Here is a 17,879-nt window from a genome sequence, read left to right as displayed (position 1 = left end):
AACATCGGATACAAGAAAACCACAGAACGTCGAGTTTTTCATATTAATGTTGGATATCTATCTAATGTTTTTCAACAGTTTTCTATTAAAAATAGAAAGTATTAATAATTTATGGTTCAAGATTCTTCCTACCGCTACAACTCTTATAACCCGTTTAAATTTCAGATCAGTGCCAATACCAAAGGGTTTTCCTAGGTCCAAAACCCTTTCTGTTTAGAATATTGCTACATCTACAAGAATGCCATGAGCGGTACAACCTTTGGCTCTTGTTGAATGATCAGTGGACTGCACAACCTTCGGCCCGTAATTCTTGTAGCTTTAGAATATTGCTACAGCTACAAGAATTACGGGCCGAAGGTTGTGCAGTCCACTGATCATTCAACAAGAGCCAAAGGTTGTACCGCTCATGACAACTCTACACGAGCTGATGATTGCGCCGGCTAGTGATCATTCTATCCTGGATTTCTCGAGTAGAAAAAGACGCACCACCCTAGATATGGGGTGCAGACTAGGGGGTCGTTGCTGATTAACGGTCAGCTGCATCCCAATAGGAAGTATCCCATGTCGGGCACACGTACAGAGCACTGAAGACTGCAACATCCCAATTATGAGAACACTTGTAATACTAACCTCGAGCCAACCGCGAGTAATCGGTTACATATTACTAACATAGTTGTAAGACAAAAATTGTCAAAATATTGGACTCCCGGCCCCGTCAGGCTAACGCCACATGTGCCTTAATAAAAAATATATTTTGGGGAAAAAAAAAGCTACAAGAATTCAATTCAAGAGCAATTGTCCTCGAAGCCCTACGTCAACTTTACGCCTGTCCCTCTAAGCTAAGACCCTTCTACTTTTTTCTACATTTTGCTATTCAACCGTAACCTTATAATTTAATGAAACGAGCTAAAATTACGCATCCCAAGGTATTTCAATTGCGACACTGTAAACAAAAGGTTTCTCAGAACGCATCTACACCAATGAAAGATGTTGAAAATTTTAGATCTTCCGATGACTTGATTGAGATGCATTGTCGTTTACTATAATGATACTTTTCCCCCAACGGCTTCCCAAGCACAGTAACTCAACACTGATATGTCTCTCTTGGCAACCGTTTATCGGCAGCAACTATCGAACCAAACGTACGACAGCAGCATGCTATTTTTGCTTACCAACACCTCAGCCACCCACTGCGTAAACAAAAATACGAAGCCGTATTTTTTCGTTCCAACCGAGAGAAACCTTCCACAATCGAGAGTTTGTTATCCCTTCTCTCGATGAGGTTCATTCCGTTCGGTTGTTGTCGAAAATCCGTGAAAAGCACCATCCCCCTCAGTTCTGCCCACTGATTATTGTTGTGCTAGGCAAAATCCAGCATCGGCATGTGGTTGTTTTTATTACCGTAGTACAAACGTTGAATCAGCTGTTTTAATTCATCGGTGCCCGCGCTCTCTCCTCCTTCTCGTAAACACTGATGACGTTTTGTTGTTGCGCGTGAGCTCTCTAGTGTGAACGAACATCACTCTCATTCTCTCTTTCTCTGCATATGTTCTCTTGTTTAAATATTTAACAGAAGGGATGAAAACTGAATCACCATGCGTTTCCTTCATCTACGGAAAGGCCTGTGATAAGCATGAGGGACCAAACCAAATGTTGTGTACATGGTAAAAAGAGTGATTGTATTTAGCTACATTTTGCTTAGAACAATTACTACTAATAATAAAAGTTGTTTGCGTTGCTTAAAATCCTATCCACTAGTAGCGCCTAGTATCTCGTCTACGTAATTTCAGTGATTCCCCCGCGACTTCTAAAGACTATTGACTACAGCTTGCTTTATCACCACCCCGATCATCATCATCGCTTACTCCCAAATGGCCTTGAAAACCATCTGCCAAAATACCTTCGCGAGTAAAATAAACACAAACAGTGTCCCAATGATGTTGATGCACAGAGCGATTACATCTCGTTTGCTTTTCAAGGGCACCCTGCTGATGACGAATCCGTTTGCCAACAGCGTGTTCACAATATGCTGACCGTCGAACCCAAAGCAGGGAATCACGTTGATGACCGCCAGTCCAACGGCGAAAACGGTTACATACTTCAGCAGCAACTGTATCGCATCAGCGAATCCTGGTCTGAAAAACGAAGTCTTCGGGACGAACTGCGATATTCGAATCGTCCGCGTAAGATCTCCCGGGTGGCCTATGTATATAACGTCCGGTTTGCGTTCCCTCCGAATCTGCATGATCGTGGTGAAGTTGTTGATCATTGGCTTAAAACAGTGGCCCTCGGTACAGATAGGTTTAAGGTGGCAATACCCGAACGAATTCTCAATCACCTTCCGGATGTTGAGACACATGTGCTGAGGCAGCGCAACGTCTTCCTCGTTCACATCCACCATATACTCGAAGCAGTTGGACGCCTTGTTTTCGACGCTGCAGCACTCGATGAGGCCATCGTTCCTATGGGATATGGGAACAGACTCATCGTTTAGGTGTACGAATTCCGGCGATATGCAATATGACGGTTGCGATTGGAGTGTTTCAAGCAAACAGCCGAACCAGGAGGGCTCATTCCGTATTTCGCAATCGTTGATCGAAGTTATGATGTCACCTGCAATCGAATCAGTGCAAGCAAATTTCACAAGCGATCAAACTTACACAACCAATGAGGCGTCGTGCACAAATTACGTAACGCTAAAAATGTAATTTTTGGACCACCTAGACCCCCCCCCCCCCTTTGTAACTAAAAGTAACTCAAGACAAACCCCTCTCCCCTTTATGTTACGTAATGGCGGGTTTACATTAGAGAGACCTATAGCTATAGATGGATTTATTCACGTCAAAATAGGTGTAAACAGGTGAGAATAAATATGATACACTTATTCGAGGTATATAAAACTTGAAAAAAATCCAGCATATGTAAACGCTTGTGAATTTCTCACTGGTGAGAAATCACTAAAGTTGGATGCAGTTCTACTTCAGGTGAATAAGTTCACCTAAAATATGAATATATTCATTATAGAAGTTCACGCTAGTGTAAACGGCTTTCAACCTATCTGGCATTAAGCTGAGAGGAACATGGACTGATATAAATTGATGTTGATTAACACTACTCCTTGGTTCAATACAGCAGTTCCTGGCATTACATTTCACTACTTGCAAAAGGCCCTGGGATGTCCTTAAGGGACGGGCAAACTACTCTAAACTCGGATATATATCGTAATATATCACCGGTTTAACTGATTTTGGAATAGTTCTGTCGGTTAAGGTAACTCTGGTTTACCAAAGATAGCTCTCCAACATCGTAATTGAAGTTTGATAAAAACTACGCTCGATGATTGATGGCATTATAGCCGATACGATTGGTTTTAGAGTAATTCTCTCGGTTACCTTCTCAGGTTTCCCAAAAATAAATCTCCGTCGCCGCGACTGTAGTTGAATAAAGACGCGTTAAAACTATGCGCGGAATATTACGTTGGTGTTACTGATTTTACAAAAGAGTCTTATCGGTTACCTTTTCAGGTTTCCCCAAGATAACTCTTCGTCATCGTGATTGAAAATCAATCAAAAAGTGCGTACGATAAATAATAGAATATATAGCAGGTTCAAATCGTTTTACAGATTTACCTTTTCAGGTATGAAATATGAAATTTTCGTTTTGACGAGTGATCGTTAGTTCGTGGTAACATAATCACATCACTTACCTCAGTGAATCCTGATTCTTACCTTTCCCCACTAACAACTATCCCTTCCATGATAATCGCTAGAGAACCATAGAGGCTTCTGGCCTTCGGGCGGCGATTATCATACTAGCTTCCTTCCCTTCCCCTAATGACTGTAAGTACGTCGTTATTGACTATTAGAAGCTCGAATCACCGAAACTTGCACAATGAGAATGATTTGCTACTCACAAGCGTCATTCGGTGTGTTGTTTGTGCAATTTCGCTGGTTCAGGTGAATCACGGAGAGCAACTACGAATTGTACAGTCTACCCAAGCTCAATATTTTCTGCTTTGAGGGAATATTTGTCGATCACTAGATTATTCCACACATCACCTAACGATTCTCCTGCATACTTAAAATGTTTCGTTTCCAGTTGAGATCCCTCACGATCATGAGAAAGTATTGAACCTACTAACTCCCGGGGAAGAGAAGTCATCCGACGTTCAACGATTGAAAGCACTGCGTACTGCATTTGCATTTGTAGTAACGCGTATTGGATCAAGAATCAATTGATAAAAATGATAAATCGAAAATATCTATGACCCTTTTAAAACGGGTTCTCGCTAACCACTCGGCCACGGGAGCACCCCCCCCCCCTACTCGCGTTACGTAATTCGTGCACGACGCCTAATACACATCTTACCTTCTTCCAGCCCTTTCGCACCCAGCAATGGCGAGTTGTTCTTGATATCGGTCACCATAACCGATTCGTTCACCCTATAAATCGCCGACAACATGACCGGAGTGGTCACAAATAGCAAGTATGCAAACGCTGCGAGCAAAAGATTGTGCCAAATTCCAGCACAAAGTACCTTCAACCGCTTCCAAGTTCTCAGCGCGTTCAGCTGATCCGAATTGAGCTGGGTGTAAGCCATTGGAACAATCAACATCACGTGTAGGCCGAATCCTTTGATTGGGACGTCCTCCAGCACAGCAGCCAACCCATGGCCCATTTCATGCACGATACTGTTGATGGCCAACGCCGCGATATAATACCCGATTTCGTTGATTGGTAAATTGACGCCCGGAATCAACAGATCAATCGAGACAGGCTGCTTACTATCCGTGCCTGATGTAGCTGTCGCTCCTTCGGGAGCACCCCGCCCAGTCCCTTTCGTGTGAAAAGCTGACACCACAATTAAGCAGGTTGCCAATGGCATCAATACTAGTGACAAGTACACGCCTAGACTAAAATTTAGGTCCAGCAGCTTCGGGTAGGCCGTACTCCATTTCACAATAGACCGATTCAGGGCCGTTGTGTGCCATTGAAGGCGTAAAAATTTGACTGACAGGCCGGTGCTTTTGAGGAAGGCCTCGTAAGGATAGTGCATGCAACTCTGAAATTCAATCGAAACTTAATTGACACACATTGTGAGACAATAAAACCTACCTTGAAAAAGCTATCGAAAAATAGTAGAACCCCATAAACTACCACCACCACGCCCAGAAGCAGTAGGAAATCCATTTCCTGTGCTACAACAGTGTTTTGTTATAAGCACTCAAAAATCTCCAGCGCCAATTAGTGTACGAACGTGTTCAGCATCTCTGCAAGTGATGTAACTTAGTAGCCACTGCAACAGTTGATATGAGTATCGTTTTCCGTGCTTACCGGTTTGCTTATAGCTCAGTAATTCTAGAAAAAAACAAAACAGTTTTCATTCATCCGGCTTCGTGTGCCGAATTTGTGTGTTATTTGCACAAACTATTTGTTTTGATGTTTGCTTCATGTGCTAATTCTCAGTTTCTTCTTCATTTTCGACTGTTCAATAATGGGGTAAATCATCATGTACTGATGTTATGTTCTGCGAACGTGGTCCACATTGGTAAAATACCTATGCAGGAAAAGTCTCGTGAATATGAACGAAACACAAAATATTGCATTCGAAATTATTAATTCAACTTGAACATACTTTATCACTTGATGTTCACATCTGCGAAAGGATTGTCAGCTCATCGAAGATTGAACAGTTTAATGCACATGGTTTCATGGTTTTCCAGATGATTCTTGAAATCGGCCACCAGGCGACAAATTATGTTTTATTGTTTCCTGATCGGTTTGTAAATCGAAATGGACAAATTTTCATCGATTATGTGATGTAATATTTTGCTGTCTGGTTATTTATATTTCTCGAACCAGGCAACAATTTCCGATAGCAGCAACGGTAACCGTTCCTTTCACAATATTCGCCTCTCCCTATAGCCGATTCTTAAAATTAATTGTTGGGTATGTTGTCGATGTAAATCGGACTCGTAGTTTTGTTTTGACCGTGTGTGGAAGCGGGCGTGTCCGCGGATTTTAGAAAAATGGAAATACCGTCGCCACGGCCAAATTGGTCGAATTGCACTGCGAACTGCTGCCCCATCCACCGTATTTTCCAGATTTGGCTCGGTGCGACTTTTTTGACGTGGGACTACGGAGTATATCGCGGGTAAAATGAAAACCTGAACGCAGAACATGCAGGAAAAAATGAAGGACTCCGAATGCTTATAACTCGAACATTTCTTACTGTACCGGAAAGATGTTTGAATCAATTGATAGGGAATATTTTTACGCATCTATCGCAAATAAAATGTTATTTATCATTAGATAAACAATTGAATAACTGTAAAATGTTAAGCGTTATCTAAACGCCCTAGCAACCTCGTTTTGATTGGCCCGATTCATGGATTACCCAACACAGCCATCATAACTAAGTAGCCTTAGGGAAATCGGGGAAATCAATACATGAAAGTATGGGGATTTTTGTTCCCATTGAAATGTGTTCCCTAACACAGACTTCAAAACCAAGGTGTCAAAGGAAATCGGTTTTGCAAATAAATTCAAACTGCGAGTACTTTTGTACTCGCTTGCCTTTGTGCAGGCTAGAATATATTTCCTGAACATGGTATAAGTTGAAGTTGTTGAGTCATGCAAGCCGGGGGTACTTTTGCACCCGTATGTTTTTTTTTGCACTACGAAAAGTGTTTTCCTAACACGGATTACAAAAACGAGTATGAACACAACGCTTTTCCTCGTTTATGCAACATTGCATTGAAGGATATGCCTTCATATCTTCTGCTCACTGAATTTCTGACACTAAGTATTTGAAGTTCATCTGTTGAGCTTATCTCTGTAGATTTATCCGTTTTCCACTCTGCTCCAATATTGCAGCTTCTCAGTGCGCTTCTCGGTTTTTATCTCCCCTTCTGTGTCCCTTTCTATCTGTCAAGTCCCTTCCACCAAGGTACCAACGCTTGCAGGTATGAATCTCCTCAACTGTCAAGATTCATAGAAGTTGTGTAGATGGGAATAGTGCATTAATTATTATGAACCCTACATCCCACCCTTTCATTAAACAGTAAACCACGATACTCATAAATACCCAAACTCTTTATTGCATAGAACATTCATCAATAGGTTACATAATCTTTTAATAGTTTCGACTCCGTTCTAACTCTCTTACTCATTACTGCCCCTTCGTTAATGTCTGTATCCTCACCAGAACGATTTCCTTCCTTTTCCTTTGCAGAGACAAACTCTTCTCCCGAAGACGCTGGACCCGTTTGAAGATCAGGGTTACTTGGAACAACCTTTAAGTGTGCTGTACTTCTCCTAATATTTTTCCCGCTAAATAGAGATTTCAGCAAAACATCTGTTCCATTTTTCTGAACCACTTGAAATTGCTCGGGTGAATAGTCGGCACTGACTTTGTTCTTTTTTTTCATCTGCTTGACTAATACGTGATCACCAACTTGTATTCCACTGGGTCTTGCTTTCCTTCTGATATCAGCATATTGTCTCCCCTTCTCTTTCTCCATTCGGTCTCGGTCTCTAATCTCCCCATCTTCAATTTGGACTGGAGGCACCGTTGGGAGCTTCGTTCGTGCACGACGCCCGAACATCAACTCGGATGGTGGCTTACCCGTGGTTGTGTGGTTGGAGGCGTGGTACATTAACAAGTACTTTCGAAGTTCCGTTCGCCAGTCCTTTCCAAGTTCTTGCGCTATCCTCAGTCGCTTTAGTATAGAGCGATTTTGACGTTCCACCTCCCCATTCATCTGGGGCCAATAAGGTTTAGTGTTAACTAAATGGATTCCGTATTCCTCGCAGAATGCTTTGAATTCATCTGAAGACATTTGAGGACCGTTATCCGCACGCAATGATCGAGGTATGCCATAACGGGAGAAAACAGTCAAAAGCTCATTAATGGTTGCCGTGGATGAAATTTCTGTCATCTCGATGACTTCCATGTATCTACTGTAGTAGTCTACGCAAACTAAAAGATTCTCACCGTCTGGAAGAGGGCCAAGAAAATCTATTGCAATTTGTTCCCATGGTTGCGATGGAAGTTCCTTTCGAATCATCGGTTCAGGAGGATTTGGAGCCGCTACCAACGTACACCCACGACACTCTTGAACAAATTTCTCAACATTTTGATCAATTTTAGGCCACCATACACATGATCTCAAATGTCCTTTCATTATCCTTATTCCTGGATGTCCTTCGTGCGCAAGTTCAAGAACCCGCCTTTGGAGAGTTTTAGGAACAATAATGCGATCAATCCTCAGTAGAACATTGTTCACTTGACAGAGTTCATTATGAATCATTCGAAAAGATAACGGAAGTTCATCGATCATTCCAGATTGAAGAGAGTCAATGACTTGCTGGATTTCAGGATCCAACCGACTGGCTTCTTCTATCTCTTCCCATTTCAGGACCGCTGCTGTAACAGTAGCGACAGCAATCTCATTGATTACTAATTCTTCTGCTTCATCAAAAGGTCGAGCAGCTTCGGTGGCAAGTCGGGAGAAAACATCCGCAAGATTTTCTTTACCAGAAACGAAGATTACGGTGTATCGGAAACCTTGTAAGCGTAGAACCCATCTTTCAATGCGGGCGCAAGGACGCGATGTATGCGAGAACAAAAACGTAAGCGCCTTACAGTCAGTAAGTAAATTGAACTCTCTTCCAATCAAGTAATTTTGGAAACGTTCAACGCTCCAAACGAGTGCTAACGCTTCTTTCTCCGTTTGACAATACCTGCGTTCGGTGTCTGTCAATGATTTGGAGGCGAAACAGATCACCCTAGATTGTCTAAGTTCGTTCGTTTGTATAAGAACTGATCCTAATGCGTATGGGCTAGCATCCGCCATAACAGAAGTTTCATCGTCCGGTCTATAAAACCCAAGACTTCCAGCACGGGAGAGATGTTTTTTAATGTCTTCAAATGCTTTGTCTTCCTTTTCGCCCCATTTGAAACTGATTCCCTTTTTTGTTAGTTTTCGGAGCGGTTCATCTATAGTTGCTAAGTTAGGTATAAACTTCCCCATATAATTAGCAAGGCCTAAAAAGCTCCTAACTTCACTATCATTAACGGGGCGGCGAAAATTTGAAACCGCATCCAACTTTATAATGGACGGCTGTATTCCTTGAGAAGACACTCTGTATCCTAAGAATTCGAACTCGGTGACACGAAATTTACACTTGTTCCAGTTCAGAACGACTCCCTTGTCTTCGAAGCGCTGCAGAATCTAGATATTTTAAAAATACCGAAAATAAAACATAAAATTCATTTAGAAACCCAGTCTTTCATTTATTTTTTTTTATACAAAAAAAAAATCCGACAATACGAGAAAAGTAACTCGATTAAAGAAAAAAGAAAATCAAGAATTTATACCTTGTTCAAACGACGATCGTGTTCATCCATAGAACCTCCTTCAACGCCCACATCGTCAAGATACCAGTATGCTCCATCGCAATCAGCAAGAATCTCATCCATGATTCGCTGGAATATTTCGGGCGCCGACACAAGTCCGAATGGCAGACGTTTGAATCTATATAATCCGCGGTGCGATATAAACGTTACAATATCTCTGGAGGGTTCATCCAATTCCAATAAGAAAAAGGCATCTTTAACGTCGAGTGTACTCCAAATGTTTCCTCTGCCAACTTTAGCCAACACATCTTCAATGACCGGCATAGGATGACGATCACGGATAACGGCTTGATTTACTCGTCGAAGATCAACGCACAATCTGATTTCCCCATTTGCCTTATTCGCCACTACCAAAGGTGAAACCCAGTTTGCTGGTCCAGTCTTCTTCTCAATAATGTCTCTAGCCAATAACTCATCCAATTTCTTATTAACGGCATCCTCGAGTGGCATGGGAATGCGACGAAGTGGTTGGAAAACCGGCTTAATGTTCGGGTCCATCTGGATATTAATTTGAATATCTTTTATCTTCGAAAAAGGCACAAGGCTCTGATTGTTACCGTCAACAATACGGTTTATGTCCAAACCGACTCTAAGAACACCCAGTTCTTTTGCTGTTTTGTCTCCAAGCAGGTTTCGTTGCCCGTTCACGACAACAAAAAATTCCGCTTGAACCGTTCGTCCACCAGCACTGATGTGAGCAAAAAATGTTCCTAAAATTTTCAATGGGTTCTGGCTACCATAGGATTTCAATATTTTCTTACTGCCCTTCTGACAGTGTTGGACGTCAACCTTCCTAGATTTCAGCAATTCCCAAGAATCAGCAGTAATCAAATTAGCGTCCGATCCGGAATCAACCAACATTTGGATATCCAGCCCACCAACAGTGCAGTCAATCATGTTACAGCTATTTCCCAAATGAAACGTATAATACACCTTTTTCTCCTGTGTCTCTGATGATAATTCTGGTTTAGTTACCGCTGAACAGTCGTTTTCCTCCGGGGTTTCGTCAATAGCTTGAACTTTGCCAGTTTGCTTCAGATTTTTGTACTCTCCAGGACGCTTGCGACAGACATTTTCAAAATGACCTGGACGCTTACACCGACGACAGATTTTGCCTTTTGCCGGACAGCACAAAGCCTTCGATATGTGACCCATCTGCCCACAGGAATAACAGATCGTTGAAGCGCTCTCTTTCCAAATCGGTTTGTTATTAAATCTACCGAGGACCCGTTTCTTGTTCACATCCGGGTTATCAGTACGAAGCTTCTGGATTTTACGCACTTCGAGTGATCCTGAAATTAGGTGCGATGATCCAGCACTTATTTCTTTTTCTTGAGCTCGCACACTTTCCAACGATGCTCCTAATGCTTCTATATCAGCAAGGTTCTGGTCCTTCTCCAAGATTCTGCGTCGAAGCTCCTGAGAAGAACACCCTTCAACAATGACATCAGTTAACATCATCTCTTCAATTGCTGCACGGACTTCCTGAGGATACTTTTCTAATCCGCAATCTGCGAGCTGCTGACGTAGACGTAGGATGAACTGCGAGAACCGTTCGTTTGTGCCTTGCTTCATGTTTCGGAGTTTGTGCCTCTCTAGGACTTCTTGCCTGCGCGGTTTGAAAAATGCGTCCAGCCGTTCCACAGCTTTACTATACCACGGTTTATCCAGTAGGACAACAGAGAAATCTTCAGTTCCTTCAAGACTTTTAAAAACCCTCTGCAATTGGGGCCCACCCAAATGAAGCATTCTCGCTAGCATGATCTTTTGATCCGTGATCTGATAAGAATCAAAATAACATTCTAAAGCGCCTTTCCAGTCTTGCCATTCCTTAGCTAGCCTGCTGCTCTCGATTTGCTCGCACTTAAACATGGGCAACACACGACTTTCATCCATCTGTAAAAAAGAATAAAACACTTTCCAGTTGGCTATCATTTCGATCATGAATATAGTGCATAACACGAACAAATGACATATCATAAAATCAATAGACTGCCTTCAACCAAACGAAACAATTGTGCCAATATTTATAAATATCCAAATATATATCCAAATCGAATTTAATGTCATCATCTTAGTATCCAATAGCAAAGGGAATTATACAACATCAACACAACGGAAATTTTATGCAATATAATTGTACAACTCATACAAAAATATAACTCCAACAGTGTCCTTCCTTTTTTTCGAAATTTTAAATCGTCATAGAATTCGCTTCTCCCGCAAAGTGCTACAAAATAGAAATCACGTTCTCGTTTTAAAAACAACTTCGATCGACTACCTGTCACAGTCACAACAGACTGCATTTAGGCAAAACCAGCAACCCGCCACGGCCACAAAATGACTGCATTTAAGCAAGGCCGGCAATCCGCCACGGCCACAATAGACTGCATTTAAGCAAGGCCAGCTATCCGCCACGGCCACACAAGACTGCATTTAAGCAAGGCCAGCAATCCACCATGGCCACAAAAGACTGCATTTAAGCAAGGCCGGCAACCATGCACGGCCACAATAGACTGCATCTAAGCAAGGCCGGCAACTTGCCACGGCCACAACCAACTGCCACACAGGCCACACGCCACGACCAATAAACACTTCATTTAAACAAGCCCTGCATCTCGCCACGGCCATAACAAGACTATGGGTTCTATTACATATGCGCGCCACGGTCATAAACACGGTTATGCAGTTGACCGGCAACCCACCAATGTCACAAAAAAAAAAAAAAAAAAAACTTTGTCTCATACACACTGATAAACAATCCGATCACAAAGTATTGTCGCCATACAATCGATCGCAAAACCCGTTAAGGGCACAGCTATAAATTTCAAACCAGGAGTCAACCTGGTGAAGATTTTCTTTTGTTATTCTCAACTTCCTTTACTTTTATACTTTTTTTTTTTTTTTTTTTTTTATACCATAAAAAAAACCACCATTTTGAATTTTTTTTCTATCCGCAAACATCCGCATTCTCTAGCGCAAAAAAAATACCTAAAACCGTAAAATATTTAGTCATTTAAACTAATGGAACTTACTGTAGGTTTTTTTTTTTTTTTTTATTCCTCGTCGCCAATTGTTGAGCTTATCTCTGTAGATTTATCCGTTTTCCACTCTGCTCCAATATTGCAGCTTCTCAGTGCGCTTCTCGGTTTTTATCTCCCCTTCTGTGTCCCTTTCTATCTGTCAAGTCCCTTCCACCAAGGTACCAACGCTTGCAGGTATGAATCTCCTCAACTGTCAAGATTCATAGAAGTTGTGTAGATGGGAATAGTGCATTAATTATTATGAACCCTACATCATCAAATCAAGCAAATTCGCGGTTAGAGAAGTACGTACACCTGAGAGATGCAAACTTCAGAGGGAAATGTAAAATAAAATAATCGTTTGCTAATTCTTCCGTTCACATATTTTGTCCTAGGCATCATACCAAACGTAAAAGAAATGTCATTAAATTTACTTGTAACGAAGAGCATAATCTGTCACAATGCATGAATTGACCTTACATAGCATTTATTCAATCTCTTTACTCACAAAGCAAATATATTGAATTCGATTGAATTCGGAAATTGTTTCATTCAATCAAAAATTTAATCAATACAAACGAATGATTACTAAGCTAAGCTAGTCCCACGTCAACTTTGCGGTTATATCATAGATATAGCCCACCCATTTTTTTTTTGTTTCCAAACTTGAAAAAGTCACTCGCCGGGCAGAAATTTGAGTTGAATGAGAAGGTATCGCCGCCACGGAGGCCTAATTTGCGGATTTCGAGAAAACGTATTTTTCAGATGGATTAAAGAAGTTGGAGCATCGCTGGGTCAAGTGTATCGAGCTAAAAGGAGACTACACCCACATCTCGCTTTACAGCCTAGCTACGTTCCACGAAATTTGGCCGCAAAGCGAAAAGCAGTATAAGGAATCTATTATTCTAATACACCCATACCTCGCTATACGGCCGCTCTTTATACGGCATTTCGCTATAACGGCCCTCGTCAATTAAAGCACGTTTTCGATTTACGGCCTAAAATGTTTCGCTATTGCGGCAAAAACAAATTTTGTTTCGATGTCGGTATATCTACATGCAAATTCATTCATATTTCAGTTTGATTACGAGCTTTATTCAGTGTGTGGTTCAGACTTGGCTGTGAGTATTTTACCTGAAAAAAATTGGAGACATTTTTGGTATGTAAGTACATATGTATGTATGCACAAAACTAAAATTTTTAATATGTATTTTTGCAATAAATTTATTTTATAATTTCATTATTTTTCAGACAAAATGCCACCGAAACGATTATCGGCTTCGGAGACTGATAAAAAGAGTTGCTGATACTCAGTCACACTGGGAACTAAACTAGAACTAAACTAAACTAGAACTAGAATTTTGAGAATTTCAAGCATATTATCAGAGAGCTATATTGTTTTTGTTTGTTGTTCCACCATTTTTTATCACGATTAGTTGCGTTTTTATCAGGAATAGTGTTGCGTCCTGCACATTAAATGATGCAAAAACTTTAAGAAACGCGTTTGTCTGTTTATCGCAAATAAAATCTATATGAAAATTAATAGCAGTGTACAATTTTCAATTCATATTCGAAACATACATAAAAGGGCGCGTTCGCAGCTCTATTGGGATTTTTTTTTCACTCCACGCACTGTTAAACAACACTACCGAGAGCTGATAAGAAATTCGTCGATTGTCAGAACATTGTATCAAAACAAAAACGGTAATCCATATTGCTAGATGTTTACTCTCCGTATGGTTAATTTAATGCACCGAATGCATTGAATTTCATTTAATAGTTACATCTAACTGACGAAAGTTAGCCAACAATGACCGTCAGTAACCGTCGTATCCCGCGGTTATCGAATCATCGAGCTGCTATGCCACATCCGCAGCACTTCCAACACCCGGCCGGATTTGCAGCAAGCGGCTCCGTCGGAGGCAACGGTGTGGGAGCTATCGCTGGAAATGCTGATGATGTTATCCACGGTGGCAGCGCAATTCTCAACGGTGATGATGATGGCCAGATAAGCCTGGGTATTCCATTCCCGAAGCATGTTCCCTTTCCGAACGTGGAACATAATTCGGAACTGTTGAACGAGTTTCTGATCTTTGGCTTCACCATCATTGCCAGTGCGACACAGTTTCTGCATCTGTACAGAACGGTTTGGTGGTTACCAAATTCTTACACCCGGCAAGCAGTGGTAAGCCATAATTCGTTCTGGTATTAGTTGAGACAATAATGTTAACTTATTCTAGAATTTTTATCTGATTGACTGGGACTTATCGATTTTCATCTACGTGATGGCTAGTCGACGTTTGCTGTATTGCTGCATACTGAAGTTAATCGATCTCAACTGCCCGGAAAGTTACGTGGAGATTAGCAAGAAAATCTCAAAATATGTTTTCCTTGCCTCCGTTCTGATTTCGTTCGTTGGTTGCGGAATTCAGATATTCCAGAAGAATAGCTATCTCTACCTTTTCTGTCTATCGTATCCATTCGTATTGTATTTGACAATTTTTGGCTTCAACCTGGAACAGTTCTTGCGAACCATTGTCGATACGGAAGTGAACTGCATCAATGGAATGCCGATACATAGCTGTTCCTCGAATGCGGTTGCCATCCGCACGGAAATAGACGCCTTGAAGACGGACTTCAACAATCGTTTCAAGCAGATTATTTTCACATCGCTACTTAATGCATATTATTCGGGATTTGTGCCATGTGTTTTGGTTCCTAAGCACTTATATTTCGATATATTTTGGGCGACCCAGCATTTGAGCTTCATTTTCATCGGAGGCTTGACAATGTGTGTGGCGTATTGTTTTCCGGTGAAATATTGCGATGTGTTTCATCGCGCAGCGTTGCATTTGGGTCAATGGAATCGAGTGACCCATCGGACGCATCATCCTCCGCCTTATGCATGGTCGAAATCAACAATTTTCCCATATGGTACCTACGTGAAACACATGGGAGAGATTTATCGGGCATCCGGTTATTGCACAGCGGCCGTTCCGGGCAATAATAGTCACTTTAGGTTTTTTGTAAGTATTTTCTTGTATTTTGTGTAGTACGTCAAGGTTAACCGGCATTTCTTTACAGGTCATCTTCAAAAATCCGGCTTTAATTTACATGATCCTATTCGCAATTCAAGTTGTGCTGATCGTGATTCAGCTGCTAATTCTGTGCATGTCACGGGAGTGGCACAATTTGATATCGATCGGATTCCTCTTGCTGGCGAACTATTTCACGCTGTTCAAAATTGCTCGAGACTACATGATTGCCAAAAGGATTTACGCTGGCGAGAATGCTGTCAATGAGAAGTTCAAATCACAGTAGAAAAACAAAACGAGAAACTCTTGCACAACACAAGTCATTTTTTATTTGGTAACATATTGCGCCAATAATGCAACAACGGTTGACTCGCTTACTATCTTACGAATACAAACACTGATCCAGGAAGAGTTCTTAATTCAACCGTTAATCAAATATAGTTCCACGATATCCGAAAGTAACCTACTTTCATTTATCCTTAGAATTACCACTCAGATCCAAGCTCGTTTGCAGTTCCTTCAGGGATCTAGTGGCATGCTGCATAAGCATCTTAATCGCTAGCTCTTCCGTTTGGTGTTTGTTCGCACGGAAATCGGCACGGGCCCACTCCCGCAGTTCGTGCTGGCTTGATTTATCAGGAACCTGCCGGATCGCTCGGAGGATGGTGCGATACAATTTCAGCACTTCTTGGCGCAACATAAACTGTAGTATTAAGTACAATTATTGATCCTAATGAATATGTTACATTCGATACTGTTGAGTTGCTCGAGTTTGATTTTCATTCGAGTTACCTGTTTAAAATTCAATGCTGTTTTAGGCAGTTTCGACATTCTTTTGGTTCTGATAACGATAACAATCAAACAGTGAAAGTGCTATGAAATTCGAACCATGATACGATGTACACAATTTGGAATACGTTCACCGCTGAAGTTCAAAGCACTGCATTCAGATGGCTCATAATGAGTAGATCAAATGACAAGTAGGTGGCGGAGAAGGCAAGAATAGAAAATCAAACAGGGTGAACATATGCCATTTTTTTCTATTTTATCAAAACTGTTGGAAATTTCACTGGCAAACATTGTTTCTCGATTGGCGATCTAACGCAAAACGTAAACGATCGGTGAGACATCTGGATTTTGTTTTTGAACTAAGAAAATGATGCTAATGTAACCTAAAACTCAAAAAACAAATCACGTATATTTTACTTCCGGACATTCCAAGGTAGTTCTCACATGCAGGAATCGTGCATTTTTCTACTTGTGTTTGATTGTGCTCACGAATTTTCTTCTTTAATTCAACCATTGTCAACATTTTTATAGTTTTCACTACTGAAAGAGGTAAATAAATAACATGTTGTATATAAAATTGCACAGAATTAAATTTCTTCCAAACTCTTCGCAATTAAATAATCTTTTATGATTATAACATTGTAATTTATGGAAAGAACTACAAACCTTCCATAAGCTCACATGGCAAAATTTAAAACCATCATCACTTTCACCGCAGCGCCGCCTAGGTGTAGATTTGTACGTTAGATCGCCAATAGAGATGATAGTTGACGAAGATTATGAACAATTTCTTTCGTTTGCAACATGTAATATTGACGTAGGACTACGTCTTTCATTTCTATACCGGGGTGTAAAATCAAAGTTTCGAAAACGAAAGCGTTACGCCGGAGACCGAGATTTTGAGTGTTAATAGCTCCTAAACAACTGAACGAAATGGTATGATAAACACTTCATTCGAAAGATAAAATGTCTACGCGTTCTATACTTGTTACTTTCTGATTCAAAAACTTGTTTCAATAGTCTTAAATTTGCTTTCAAAACAGGCTATTGAAATCACCAATCGGTATATAAGCGAGCGCCGCTCGGAAATCCACTCAGTTCTAATTGAACAGCGATTGGAGCATGTTGTCGCTGTTATGGTGAAGCTCTTCATTTATCATGAAAGCGCGGATGAACGGTGTCACCAAGAGCCTGTTTGTGCACCTTAGGCCAGAAGGGAATCCATTAGGAGGAGAGTGATGCCACAAACGGTTCCCCGGGAAGATCTCGAAGCAGCCGCTACACACACACACACACACACACACACATACAGGCGCGGAATTCTTTCCGTTTGGCATTCTTTGCGTGGACACCGACTGGACAACATCGTTGCTGGACGAGCTGGACGGCGAGGGATCGAGTGCCTTTCTTAAGGCAAGAGGGTGGAGGTGGTAGCGCTGGATTAAATAGAGTAGAGTTTTCAAAGGGCCTTTCTCAAGGCTAGAGACGAATGAACTGCAAATGTTTAAAGTCTCTCTAATACAAGACCTTCCTTCCTTCCCTTCCGTTTGGATGCCATTCAGCATCGAGAAAGATCCGGAAAATAATCTGCCAGTTCCTCTAGGAATTTAA

The 17,879-nt window shown here is 41.3% G+C and overlaps 4 protein-coding genes across 5 annotated transcripts; 1 reads left to right on the top strand and 3 right to left on the bottom strand.

Annotated features, from left to right (window-relative positions):
* Nucleotides 1-1,662: 1,662 nt before the first annotated feature.
* Nucleotides 1,663-5,493, bottom strand: LOC129771371 (membrane-bound transcription factor site-2 protease). The gene is made up of 4 exons (XM_055774943.1): nt 5,335-5,493; nt 5,116-5,270; nt 4,369-5,062; nt 1,663-2,613 (listed from the first exon to the last, which is right to left on the bottom strand). Exons 2-4 carry the CDS (start codon nt 5,188-5,190, stop codon nt 1,862-1,864), a joined length of 1,521 nt encoding a protein of 506 aa, XP_055630918.1. The 5' UTR covers nt 5,191-5,270; nt 5,335-5,493; the 3' UTR covers nt 1,663-1,861.
* A 3,883-nt stretch (nt 5,494-9,376) lies between these two features.
* LOC129765842 (uncharacterized protein K02A2.6-like) lies at nt 9,377-10,996 on the bottom strand. The gene has a single exon (XM_055766278.1). The coding sequence runs from the start codon at nt 10,994-10,996 to the stop codon at nt 9,377-9,379; it is 1,620 nt and encodes a 539-aa protein (XP_055622253.1).
* Nucleotides 10,997-14,058: 3,062 nt separating this feature from the next.
* LOC129771372 (transmembrane protein 39A-B) lies at nt 14,059-15,903 on the top strand. Of its 2 annotated transcripts, XM_055774945.1 has the most exons (4): nt 14,059-14,148; nt 14,225-14,629; nt 14,685-15,470; nt 15,529-15,903. In XM_055774945.1, exons 2-4 carry the CDS (start codon nt 14,255-14,257, stop codon nt 15,763-15,765), a joined length of 1,398 nt encoding a protein of 465 aa, XP_055630920.1. In that variant the 5' UTR covers nt 14,059-14,148; nt 14,225-14,254; the 3' UTR covers nt 15,766-15,903. The 2 variants fall into 2 exon arrangements, with proteins under 2 accessions (XP_055630920.1, XP_055630919.1); XM_055774944.1 differs by having other exon boundaries at nt 14,124-14,629.
* Nucleotides 15,529-16,416, bottom strand: LOC129771377 (LYR motif-containing protein 2). Its single transcript, XM_055774961.1, has 2 exons — nt 16,272-16,416; nt 15,529-16,182 (listed from the first exon to the last, which is right to left on the bottom strand). Exons 1-2 carry the CDS (start codon nt 16,308-16,310, stop codon nt 15,949-15,951), a joined length of 273 nt encoding a protein of 90 aa, XP_055630936.1. The 5' UTR covers nt 16,311-16,416; the 3' UTR covers nt 15,529-15,948.
* Between the last annotated feature and the right edge of the window lie 1,463 nt (nt 16,417-17,879).

This window comes from Toxorhynchites rutilus, chromosome 2 (genome assembly GCF_029784135.1).
Source record: "Toxorhynchites rutilus septentrionalis strain SRP chromosome 2, ASM2978413v1, whole genome shotgun sequence".
NCBI lineage: Eukaryota > Metazoa > Arthropoda > Insecta > Diptera > Culicidae > Toxorhynchites > Toxorhynchites rutilus.
The sequence above is the reverse complement of the archived record's forward strand: the minus strand, read 5'-3'. Positions and strand labels throughout refer to the sequence as shown.